The sequence below is a fragment of the Rissa tridactyla genome, chromosome 9, assembly GCF_028500815.1.
Source record: "Rissa tridactyla isolate bRisTri1 chromosome 9, bRisTri1.patW.cur.20221130, whole genome shotgun sequence".
Classification (NCBI taxonomy): Eukaryota; Metazoa; Chordata; class Aves; order Charadriiformes; family Laridae; genus Rissa; species Rissa tridactyla.
Window position 1 is genome coordinate 36,032,593 of NC_071474.1, and position 13,090 is coordinate 36,045,682.

Here is a 13,090-nt window from a genome sequence, read left to right on the forward strand (position 1 = left end):
GCTTCCCCCGCCTCGCACCCGGGCTCCCTCCTGCCTCCCCGCAGCCGCCGGTAAACCCAGAAGTGCCAAGGGCAGGTGGCTACTGCGGAGAGCCGGTCCGACGCCGGCAGCTCCCAGGAGCCTTTGTCCGTGGAGGGCAGTGCCCAGGAAGGGGCGGCCCGGAGCCCCCGGCACCTGAGGGCAGCGAGGAGAGAGACAGAGAGACCCGCGCCAGGCCCGGCCCGGCCGACCCCCACCCGTCGGGCTCCTGTCAGAAGCCGCGGCCCGCTGCGGTCCCCTCAGCCCCATCGCGGCCACCAGGTAGCCCACCCTCAGCCACCCCGTGTTTGAAGCGGCTCAAAAGCTCCCGCCGCGCCTGAAGAGAACAAGGAGGGCGCCCCACACTCACCGCCGCCACCGCCTCCTCCGGCCCCCAGCACCCCAGCAGCAACAGGCAGCCGGCAGCCAGGCTGCAGCTCCACAACCGCGGCTCCATCCCGCCCGCTCAGGGGCTCCGGAGCCGGCCCTGCGGCGCGGGCACAGCCCGGCGGAGCAGCGCGGCTCCCTCCTGGCGGCTCCCGCCGGCCGCCCCGACGCCAGCGCCACCCCTCTGCCGCACTCGCCCGCTTCTCCCGGCTCAAGTGCTCCCGGGACTACTTGGCCCGTATTCATCCGCACCGTGGGCGGGCGGACTAGGCGGCGGGTGGCGTGCGTGCGGTGTGCGGGGCAGGGCGCACTGCTGCCCCACTCTGGGGGGGCTGCGATTCCCCGCCACCACCCTTCCTCCTGTGCGCCGGGGTTTTGTCGGCTCGAAGGGCGGGCGCCCGTCTCTGCCCGCCCCGCACCTCCACTGGGCCGGCAGCCTCCGGACCCCGGACTATTTTTTCCCAGCGGAGGCACCTCGGTGTGTGAGGGAAGGGGGGGGAGCTGTTGGCAGTACTGGGTCGCACCTCAGGAGGGGCGGGCAGCGGGGTGTGGGGGTGCCTGGCCCAGTACGGCTTAGCCCGGCTTAGTCCCGCCCCGCCCGGCTCCGCTCAGGTGCGACGCCTTGGCGAAGACCGCGTAAGCTTTCTGCCCAGGCAGGCGGCGGGCGCCCTGAGGGGGCCCGGGGCGCCAACAGGGAAGCGAGCGGTGATCGACCGCGAGCGGGCAGCGCCGGCGAGGCCAGCTCCACCGCTCCCCTCGGTGCTCCGTCGCGGGGGGGAGGAAGGAGCCGGCGGAGGTGAGCGCAGGGGGCCTGCCCGCCCTGAGTGACGGTGGCGGGCCCTCCTCTTCCTCCGGCGGTGCGGAGCCGGTGCCCGCGTGGGAGCAGTGGCGCGTAACCGGGCTGCCTCCTCTCCGCCGACCCCGCCGGCTGCCTGAAGCATGGGCCGCGGCAGCGACCCTGCCCCGCCGGCCGCCGGGCGCGCAGGGTGAGTGCCGAAGGCGTGGCGTCCCCCCTTCCCCGCGGTATCCCGCGGCCCCCTCCCCGGGGCGTCCCCCGGCCCCTCGGTGACTCTGTCCCTTTGCCTCCCCGCAGGCTGCTGGTGCTGCTGCTCCTCTGCTTGGGCGCAGAGCTGGCGAGTGGGGTAAGTGTGCAGGTGGAGGTGGACGCGCCTCGTCAAACCTGGCGGGGTTTGGGCATCCTTCGGACGGAAAACCCTCCCGCCCCTCTCAGAAAGACGTGGGGATTTTTTTCAATTTTTTTTTTCTTTCAATTGCCGTACGCCTCTGCTCCAAAGTTCCTTTGTGCCTTTCGTCTGGTCGACTGTTGATTAGTTTTTGCAAAGTACGCTGGGGTGAAAGACCGTCTGTATTCAGTGTAACAGCTCTCTGTGTCTGAAAGGATGATCAATATCTCTCCTGGCAACTGACTGCCTTTCATTCTTTTTTAGCCTCTTCTCAAGCCTTTCTGTTAAAAGCTGACCCTTTAGAACCTTGCTCGCAAGGGATCCAACCCAGAACACCTCATAACTAAGTAAAAGTGATGTGAGAAATTAAAGGATTAAGCTGTTAAGTGTTGTATCGAGGTTCATGACTATGAATTAGTAAATGTGTTTTAAATTCCAAGTTGGCATACAGAAGCAATAAGTTTATGATCTGTCAATCCGACAATTTTATGACATAAACACAGATTTTCTCTTACTGTTCCTAATTAATGTTTAAACAGATTAGTAAGGGATCTCTAGGCTTTTTAAATGTTCATAATTTTTCCTTTTTTTTGGTGTTGTAGTAAATTTTCTGCAACTGGGATGCAGAAATTGTTAGCCCGCTCAACTGTGGGCTTTAATGAATAAAAAAGTCCTTTGGAAAATCTGTAGCCTAAATTAAGTGTCCAACTGATGTACAGTTAGCAATTAAAAAAAGTATTTTATAGTATGATGTAAATTAAGATTGTACAATACACTGATCTTTGTGGTCTGTATTTTATAGCACATACACTATAATGAATTAATGGTAGTAAGCATATGTTTTAAACATGTTTGTTTTAATTCAACTTCTATCAGACTTGTAACAAAAACGGTTAAAACATGGGTTCTTGATTTGTCAGCCAGTGTTTTTCTACTGCTTTTGCTACTCTTTTGAGCACCTTCCTGTGCAACTGAAAAGAAATCTTTTGAAAAGGCTATAATAGCAGAGGGGTTTACCCTTTTCGTAAATATAAAATGCTTGGTTCTGTTTTGCACTTTTTATAATCAATTGCACTAGTAGAGTTTCATCATCCTGATCAGGTGGTAGTTACAAGCTCTAATCTTCTCAGAGATTAAAAGATTAGACAATGTGGGAAGCTGTGAGAGTTTCTTTTCCTTTTATGTTTTTTTTCTTCAACAAAACCAAGAACTGTTCTTATGAGTGTTCTTGCTACAGTGGAATCTGTGTGGAAATTACTTTTATAAGGCAAGTATTTTCATGGCTTTTTGAAGCAAATGTGCTACATTTTGCAGTCATTTTTATAAATTCATGCAGTGTGTCAGTGAAATTACTCCTGATAGTTACATCTGTATCAGACAGCAGGTTTTTAGTTGTTTGGTCCAATTTTGCTTCATACCTGTTGGAAAGCATGTCTCTTAAGCAGTCATATTTTTGTTAGTTCCTTGACATGTTTCATTACCCATAAAGGGACTTTGTCAATTTAAGTCTATTGCAATGAGTAAGATTAATGTCTACATGCCATTCGTAAAGTCTTCCTGCCAGTTTTCTTCAGGGTTAGAAAACAAGCAAAATCTTTGTTGTATAATTAGTCTAAAAGTATGAAAAAGAATCAGAAATACGTCCTTAAAATATTTTGGTTTAGTGCTTTATGTGTCTAAGCAGTTAATGCATTTAATTATTGTTATTAAAAATGCTGTCAGTCATGCACAACAGGAACGATATACAACTATGTTCATTAACTTTTCAGATACAGTAGTAAGTAAATGACTTTCTGGTATCACTGAGTGAAAAACACAGCCTAATGCCTTCCAGCATGAAGTAAGTTGTTAAGAGAAAATACTAGGGATTGAAATTGTTTTTAAAGTAAGCAGAGCTTTTTTAGAAAAATCAGAATCTCTGAAACATTTCTTAGTAGTTCTCTGCTATATAATTTGAAGTGACGAAGCATAGTGAAGTACAATGTTAATAAAATGAGGTTAAAACTTTAGATTAATGATGAATAATAAAACTTCTAGAAGACTTCTCAGAGACAGTCAACTGTTAAAGCACTTGTTGCTGAAGACTATGTGATTTGTAACTTTGTTCATCTTCTCTTTCTTTCAATTAAACTCATTTCAATAACTTACCTGTTGTAAAAGAAACATCCTAAAATATTGTACCAAGTTGCTGAGCATTCTTCAGGAATGTTACTGTGGACAAGGCTAGTAGGCAGTGGCTGGCATATCAGGCCAGCATCTGGAATGAAGTTGAATCAAAGATGGTTTTGCCTCAAAGGTGTCAATTACTAGGTGTAGTCATCCCTCCCTTTGTAAGAATAAGATTTTAAAGTGTACCAGAATTAACTACTTATCTTGTACTCATTTTTTGGGGTATAAATGATGATATATTTTGAATGGTAGTACAAAATTAGTCTCGTAATGCAATCTTCATTTTCTTGAGCCAAATGTTGAAAGCACGGATGACTTGCTGTTACACATGGGGTTACTTTGCAGAGAGATCATTACCTCATTTATAGACCAATTGCTGATAGTGGCCTAAGAGTTTCCCCTAACAGCTTTCAGCTGAAATCACTCCAGAAGCTCTACTTCATTCATGTTTTCAATCTTTTATTATCAGTAATTTGCATTAATTGTGAACCAGAAGTGTCAAAACAAGATGCTGTGCAAGCATAAAAACAGAAATATAGTGCTATGTTCCAGACATTTGTTACACTGTAAGACAAATGAGAAAAGTTGTGCCAGAGCAGAGGCAGTAAGACAAAATGTTGGAACAGTGCTAGAGTGGCAGGTGTTTGCTTTGGCTAATCACTGTCTGCCCCTGAGGCTTTTTCAGGCTACGGGGCAAAATACAGGTTTTAGAAGAGAGACTTTTAAAAGGATAATCAGAGTTTTGGTGATGCTTCTGGCATCACCTCTCATAAATGTGAGGTGGAGCATGAGATGAAAATGGTCACAAAGCCTAGAGCCTCTTGCAATGAAATTTGAGATTCTCATCTCTTCACAAAGCTTTCAGCTGAGCTCCATCATAGTCCTAGCAGTCATTGGGAGCATACCTGACATACAGGTGAAATGATAACTCCTTATTTATTTCCCTTCTGCTGTTGTTCAGCTAGTTGAGCACACCTGGAATATGTGCTAGTCTTGATGTAATATCCTAAGGAACTACTGTTAGGACTTATTGTCAGGCGTGTTCTCTTGAAACAACTGAGCTTTCAGATAGAGTCCAGTTAGCTTTTATTTTATGAGTCTGGACTTCATGTACTATTCCAACTCTTCCAAATCTTCTGGTTTTTGGTTGTTTTGGGTTTTTTTGCTAATAAATGTGCAGATTGACTAGAGATGCCCTCATTTTCTAGTGCTTAGTGTCTTGTTCAGCAGAACATCTACAGTATTCAAGTAAGGCAAATAAAAAAAACACACAGAAAACCTGGGATAGATTAAGAGATAAATAAGATCACTTAGGCTAGCTTGTCATAAACTAGCAGAGCTTCTCTTACTCAAAATAGAGCAGACTGCCCAGAGCTGGTTTTGACACATAGTTTTTATCTATGATACAAATGTTTTGTGATGTCTTTTCATTTAATATGTACTGGACCGGCTTAACTGAACCAAGCTCATTGTTTTCAGTGGCCTTATGCCAAAAATAAATTTTGTTCCAGGGCTCTAACAGAGGGGAAAAAATAGCTGTTTAATCATGGATATTTAAAAACAGAGTTGTAGCTCTCATCATTTCACTTTCCACAATTCAGTTTCTGCAAATATGATCTTATCCATTAAGACCTATTTTAAAAGTTTTTTGTTTCTTTGACATTTTAATCAATATTATAAGTATACAATCTTTCTGTAGTTTGACTTTTACAGCTATAATATCTTCAGTGAGCTTTATTGGGAAAGAAGTAATATCTTTAGTAAAGTTACTTGTGTAAGGAAGGAGGCTACAGAATTCAACAAATAACTAAATGTAGACCTAATCTTGGAAATCTCAGGATTTATTTACTGGATAAGGCAGCTTCTGATCTGTAAGAATGCATGTGTGTAGAGGCATTTGTTTGGTGAAGATTCACATTCTTCATTGAGAATGGTCATTCTGCAAAGGTCAAGTTTGAATAGTAATAAGTCTATAGCAAAATAATGAGAACTACTCCCTGGTCCTGTAGCAAAATAATGAGAATTACTTTTTAAAAAAATAGAAGCAGCAGACAGTTCACGACACTGCTAATTATCTAGCCCTTGCCAAGACATGTTGAATTTTATGGAAAATTTTCATTTAAAGCTGAATATCCCTTTCTGTCCCATCTGAACAAAGAATTGTTTATTGGCTGAATATTTTCTGAGTGCTAAAGATAATTGAGTGGCATTTTATTTGTCACTCAGATATTGTGTTAGGTCACAGCAGCTATAAAATGAAGTAATGTTTGTGCTTGTGTTCTGAAGAGCTTTTTTCATATCATTATCCATTTAAGGTTGTGGCCGCCTTTTGCATAGTTGTGAGAGGCATTGTGTGACCTGAAGAAGCATTTTATTTCCCCTTCTGGACAGGCCAGCTTTACTGTTCCCCTGACTTAAGAACTGCTGTTAGTAAGTCATGCTGGTGTTCCTGAAGTATGCAGGGCATTTCATGGTGGGGCTTCTCTGTTCTTTGTCCAGCCTCACAGTAGAGACACTGTCGATGCGAGTAGGGGTCTGGTACCTTACTCCGTACTAACTCTTCCTTCTGAGGTAACTGCAGTAACATGCTGATGCTTACAGATATTGTGAGAGTGCTACAGATTGCAAAAAGGTGTGATAGTAAAATGGCTCTGACTTGCAAATCTGTAACTCTACAAGATCTTAACTATGCCTCTTTCTTGTTTATTTTTTTTGTATAATAGTCCTACTCCATTTGTAGACATAGAAGAGCTCCAGGAAGAGGGCTAATAACTCCATGACTTGTACAGGGAGAAAAGAATTTACTCTCCCGTATTCCCAGAGACATAGCATCTGTTCAGGCAAGGTTGTCAAAGTATTGCCAGCTCTTGGTGTTTGATCAGACAAATGTTCTGATCTGTAGGAAGCTGCAGTGTTTTTTGAAAAGAGCATAATTGATCCAAAAGCTATTTCCTGTTCATACAGATACTCTGCATTATATCTGCAAGTACTTTTGCTGCTGAGTGCTGACTTGAGCATTAAGATTAACCATCCAACTAGTCTCTTGTCAGACAGTTTTGGTTATGTATCAGACAATATGACCCACCTGGTTTTTGAGCTCTCCCCTTCGAAGGGAGAGCTACAAAACACTGCAAAGCTAATGATTCTGCATTAAACAGCACTGAAGAAACAGAAGCGTATTACAGAGATGCTAGCCAGTTTTAACCTTTTGTCAGTACCTTTTATGGGATCATCAATTCTTTTAGGGCAATTATTTAGGTACCTCAAAATAATAAAATTAAGGTATTATTTCTGGAGAAAAAAGAAGGTGTTCTCGTACTGTAGAGTGGTGTAACGGTATTATGAGGTGCTCATGAAGTCATGGTACATACAGATGAAAAATTCTTTGCTGCCAGAATTCTTTATGTACTTGACCTCCTCTCTTCCTTCCTAAGTGTGTTTATGTGCCTCTCCATGGATAATGATTTAAAATTATATTATTGCCTAGATACAGGTATAAAGTTGTATTACCAGGTCAAAAAAGAAGGGACTTTAGTAACGCTTGTATCTCAGCTTAGATGTTATAATGATGACAAAGAAAAAAAAAAAAGAATTTTTTTAAGCTTTGATTGATAGATAATTTTCAAGCTCTCTGAGAATCCAGTCTCAAAATAAAGAACTGCTTTCTTTGTTACTCTGGACAAAAGTAAAATGAAAGCACTTCTGCTGTTACCTGTGGAAGGGATCATTCTAGCAAGGTCAGCCTGTGTTTTGAAAGGGATTGGAAGGAGGCTGGGTTGCTTGTTGGAGGGTACCTGCAAAATGCAGTCTTGATAGTGACTGCAATGTTAAGTATTATTGGAGGAAGAAGATCAGTGGGAAGGGAGATCAGTCATTGACACTATGAACTTTATTTTCTTAGTTTTTTTTTTTTCTTTCAAAATATCCCTATAACCCAAGAAGGCTCTTATTCTCCTGAAAAGGCTATAAAACCTGACTGAGCTCGATATACATCTTTCAGTTCACATGTTTGAGAAGAAAGAGCAGTTAGAGTGGAATCATGCAGTTCTCATTACCTGTTCCTTGCAAAAAGGGAGTTTGGAGGTGTGGGCAATAAATCTGAAAATACTTGGAGAAAGCAAATAATTTGTTCCTGTGCTTTTTGCAGAGATTTCCTGCCATTTAGCATGCCTCGGGTTTTTCCATACAACTTCACCCTCTGTGAGGGTGTGATTTATATGGAAGTTGTGTGGCTGCAGTCTCCAGTAGCTGCATTTAACTTTCTACTTTTCAAAAAGCGTTGACATTAATCTTACTTCTTGTGTTCAAAGTCACCTTTTCTTTTCAGAATGGCGTCCTCTTCTCTCAGGTCTGAGGAAATGCGAAGAGGCAGAATTAATAGAAAGTCAAAGGAACAGTTCCATAGATCTGCTTCTTCTCTGGCTTTTTTGCTGCTTTTTTCCACAGTTCTTGCTGGTCAGAAGTGAGTTTGCTGGCCCTCTGATTCTGCTCTTACTCAAATGGATACAAAGCAGAGATCCCTATGGTCTGCACTAGCTTCCCTTCTTGTTGTTTCTGCAGGATTTTGATGAGCTTTGGTTGTGTCAGCCCCATTGGGCCACTAAACCAGCACCACCCAGTTTGCACAGTCGCTGCTCACTTGGTTGCCTTCATATTGAGAGAATCAACACTGTGAACCAAATTGGGCTGATTTGCTTCAGTCCACTGAGATGTCAATAGCTACCGTGTTCTGAGTTTGCTTTATGCACTCCCTGGTCTGTTTTCTCCTATTTACCTGGAACCTACTGTACTTTGTACAGCCTCCAGCCCTTGCCTCAACGTGCTCTTAAGCTCATCTGCCTTTCTAGCTTTCCTTTGTACCTTAGTAGTGTAGGGAGGCTGCCAGTATGACTCCTGGCAGTTAAACCTATAGTGCTTTTTCTGATGCCTTGCTCTTAGCAGCAGTGAGGACGTGTCAATGCCTGTTACCTAGGAATTACTGTTGCACAAATCTGTTTGAGAGTTGCACCTAATGTTTGTTGCTTTTACCATTACTAGTAGGAACAAACGATTCCATCCGTGACACAAGCATTTGGCAAGATCTCAGTGTGATGTATAACACAGGTAAAACCTAAACATCATCTAGGTATTGTATCTGGACTAATTGGGAATTAGCTAGAAAAGGCAATACATCAAGGTTTCTGTAAGAAATGAGTGTAATATTTCCTTTTCCTTTGGTTTTGCGTATCTGTCATTTTTCCACTTCCATCAAAAGGAAAAGCAACAGCAACATTAAATGTTTCTTTAGCATTTTTTTTTGCTGGCAGAGAGATCAAGACCTGCTGCTTTCTAGACATCAGAATAAAATGTTTGTACAGAGTAAGCTGAAAGCCAACTGCATAAATGAGTTCATAGCACTGTTAGGAGGGGTTGATTTTGATCTAGAAAGCAGAAGAGAGGAAAAAGAAAGTGCAGTTAAACAAGGAATGGACTTATAAATGCTCCTGTGCTTCTTAATTTCTCCACAAATTAAATATCAAAGAAACTGAAAATAATCTTCTTACTTTTTTTTTCGCTAGCAGCATCATTGTAAAGCTCTAAATAGTGACAAGTCAGTTTTTGTCTTTTCCCAACTATTTTTAATTACTGCATGTACTTTACCTGTTCACATTGCATCAGAAACCTTTCAAATCAGCTCCTTATGTTCCTTATCCTTTTGACTTTCACAAAGAGGAGCAGGACCATTTTAAAGTTATAATAGTTCCCCTTATATCAGTCAAACTTTTGCTCTGAAAGAGTGTGCAGAAATCACTTGCTTTGTAGAATATATATAAAGTAGTTTGGAATTATTACTATTGCTATAGTGGAAACACATCAAAACAATAGGAAGGTGAATCATTGTATTGTGCTTTGATGATTAAACCTGTCCACAGAGCAGGGTGTAACTGAACTGGAAGAACATAGCCTGCAGGAGCAAAAACATTTGGCAAAAGCAAGCTTGGAAAATTAAGAATTTATAGTAGTCTTCAGACTTCTCCATAAAAGGAGCCTGTAGGCTTTCAGCCTCAGCCCTCCTTGTGAGATTTTATTCTATCATCAAAGTGCATGTGAAGGGGTCGAAAAGTTGGAGCATTATCTGTGGAATTAATGTGTCTTTGTAAATGCCTTCTACATGAACTGAAACACATGTGAAGTGTAGATTTGGCTGGCAGGTGAGATTGGCAGGTCCTGTATTGGCTCAGTGTATAGCATTTTGCACAGAACATGCTGGCTCTTTATAACTGGAAGGTATTGAAGTGTGGCGAGTCCTGGTCTTGTGGGCATGACTGAGGTGGTCTGCAATAAGCCCTGGGCACCAAAAATAAGGCGCTTTATTTCCAGCGTACTTTTGAAATGCTCATGCTTTTTACTTTATGATTTGCTAGGGGACTAGGTGTAACAAACACATTGCTTGCTATTTGGCAGAAGTTATTTATCTGTTTTTATTTGAAACAGTTTTTACCAGCTCTATCTTCTCGTAAGCTTTACATGATCATCTTTACAAAGGAGGAGTAGTACGTTTTTGATCTAATAAAGTAGTTTTAGCTTAAACTGGAAACTGCCTGTGAAATACCAAATGGTATTTGTCTTTTTGCTGTGAGTTGAAAAAATGTAAAGTGTAAGCTTAAGAAAAATATAGAGAAAAGATGTTAATAGGGTGGTGAAGGGAAAAAGCTTTCAAAGCACTCCTTTAACAAAGGTGAAGTATTCTAGTAGCTAAAGTAAGTGTTAGGTCCTTACCCTACTTTTACCACAAATAGATACAGGAAATACTCTTCAAACTCCACAGAGGTTTTAAAGTTAAATGAGTTGGTGACCATAAACAGAATGCTTTAGATGGTCTCTTCAAGGCAGTGTTTATATGGTTCGTTCTGTGGTACTTTTAACAACCTTAATCTCTGTGAATCTATAATCTTGTTAGGATTAAACCGAAATCTGACTAGATAATTAGAGTGAGCTCCAAGCTGTGGTTTGACCTGATATCGCTTAGTGGCACAATTTCCGTGTGAATGGTATGGCCCTGACTCATGTGGAGTGTTGAGACCTCTCAGCAGACTCTTTGGGAGCTGAGGGCCTCCTCTACCTCAAGTAACGTGCAGAAAATTACCTCAGAGGTTTTGCAAGTTACTGCTGTTCCAAGACTGCATGACCTGGTGTCTGGGTCAGAACACCTCATAATGTTGCAGAGCACATTTTTCTATTGGAGGTAAAATGTTTGCAGACCCTCCAGAGTGCTGAGAGTTGCAGGATAGGTAGAATCCTGAAATGAACGTGCGTGTTAAAGTTACAGCAACAATAGTTGGTCTGTTTTGTCCCTTTCCTAGGATTCATTTATCATGGACATGCATTTCACGCTGTTTCCCTTACATAAAGACAAAGTAACCTGTTGCACTGGTTGCGTTACTGTATTGTCTTTCACCCCTGGGTCTGAGTGATTTGCAGATGTCCTGCAATAACTGTGCCTGGCCACGTTATTTTGTGGCAGGCTATATAATAGTATTACTGTCTTGCATGTGTGAAGAAAGCTTTGCCCCAAGTCATATGGCAAGCCAATGGTAGGATTGGAGTGCGACTCCTCATCCTCTGCTCTAGCCACTGTATGAAAACAGACATTACAGCCAGGAAATGCATAATGATCATAGGTCTATTATGTAGCTTTGCTTCTTTGAACTGTTGCACTGTAATTGGTAATGCTTTGTATACCCTAAGGCTCTTCTATAAATGAGAAGATTTGTACAGTCTGCTTTTGGAGATCTGGAAGGATTGAACCTCTAACGAGTAACGCACAAAACTGTAAAAAGTTAATTATAGCTATTTAAAGAATCTGCATTCAGTTGAATTTTCTTCTGTGTGCTAGCGTGATAGTGTGAAGTTTCCAAAGAGTCGGGTTGGTTTTTATCTTTCAACTTCACACTATCCAGCCAAGTTCTGCACATGTTTCAGAGAGGAGGGGCAGAGATTAAAAAGTAGGTAGTTAGTTTCAACTACAGTCTGACAGTGATAGAGTAGAATTAATTGATGTTTATATCAGATCTCCAGTGCTACTATGACTTTTCAACTGTATTCAAGGATACTTTATGAACCACAAACCAAAGTATTTACCAAGTATTTTGGATAGAAGTAAACTAATGTGACATTTAAAAAATTGCTGTGATTTTGAATGATTTGTGATTTCTTTGGTTTTTTTCTAAACATAAATCTGATTCATATAACAGTAGATATTGAGCAGATTTCAGCAAGCGGTAATAGGAATTCAGTAATTTTCATTCTAAGGCGCTATTAACAACAGTGTTCTGCAGCTGGCTGTAGCTCTCCAGATCCATTTCCCCTTTCTTACCTCTCAGCTTGTGAAACAAAGGAAAAGGAAACTTTATGGGTTTTTTGTTTGGTTGGTTTTTAAAAATTTTTTATTAATCAACTGTCCAGATCTGGAATGATTGTTTTACAGTTTTCCCTGCACGGAAGACTTTCAGCCCAGTCATCTTTGTGCACTGATGCTGGTTACAGTTTTTCTTTGGATTATATGATACTGTTGAATTTACCAGAAATTAATTTTGCTGAGGTAGTTACATGTTTTCTATATATAATAATGTGTTCTCTGTGTGTAAGAATAACCAGGCAAAATACTTCCAGCATCCATTTAATCAAGAAGTGTGATTATAACTTCCATTAAAGAAATTCCAGGGAGAAAGTTATTTCCCTCCTCTTCATTCCGGTATTATGAGCTCACTCAGAGGAGGGCAGAGGGGTACCAGGTTTCGGGCCTAAATTCCTTTGCCAGAGGAATGTGCAATGAGACACAGGTACAGGCTAGCTCCACGACATACTTGTTTAGAGGGGCCCTTCTACAACCCAGCAGCTTACAGATCTCAGATTTACAACACTTCTTTATCTGCATGTTTTTGTTTAAGAAAAAAATAAAAGAAGCGAGAGAAGGATTAATCTTTATCGAGAATGTTGTGAGTCTTCTTTAATTTTCAAATAATGAATATTGTTTCTTTTTTCATACCCCTTTTATAGATAGGCACTAAAAGTGTCTTATTAGACTCTTAAAAGTTGTGGATGTAATAGTAAGAAAGGTAGAGACAATTAAAAACCACTCACTCTGCTGTCAGATGTAGCCTATGCAATTGTGTTTAACTGAGGTCAGTGAGAATTTAGCCTGCACTTCATGTAGTGTGTCATTTGGGGCCTCTTTGAACTAATTATACTCAGTTTCTTTTGGAATTTTATTTAGCGTCTGGCATGAGTAATCCCTATTTTCCTTGTGTATTGAATGTCAGTGGCATCCTATGCTTGATTATTTAGACGTT

The 13,090-nt window shown here is 41.9% G+C and overlaps 2 protein-coding genes across 2 annotated transcripts in view; one reads left to right on the forward strand and one right to left on the reverse strand.

The window, feature by feature from the left end:
- Positions 1-845, reverse strand: part of COL4A5 (collagen type IV alpha 5 chain) — an 84,364-nt gene extending 83,519 nt beyond the window's left edge. The window contains exon 1 of the mRNA XM_054214203.1: positions 389-845. Within this exon, the coding sequence (XP_054070178.1) occupies positions 389-475 (87 nt within the window). The 5' untranslated portion in view covers positions 476-845. The remainder of the gene's footprint in view (positions 1-388) is intronic.
- A 79-nt stretch (positions 846-924) lies between these two features.
- Positions 925-13,090, forward strand: part of COL4A6 (collagen type IV alpha 6 chain) — a 137,260-nt gene continuing 125,094 nt past the window's right edge. Inside the window, exons 1-2 of the mRNA XM_054214202.1 lie at positions 925-1,391; positions 1,499-1,547. Of these exons, the coding sequence (XP_054070177.1) occupies positions 1,345-1,391; positions 1,499-1,547 (96 nt within the window). The 5' untranslated portion in view covers positions 925-1,344. The remainder of the gene's footprint in view (positions 1,392-1,498; positions 1,548-13,090) is intronic.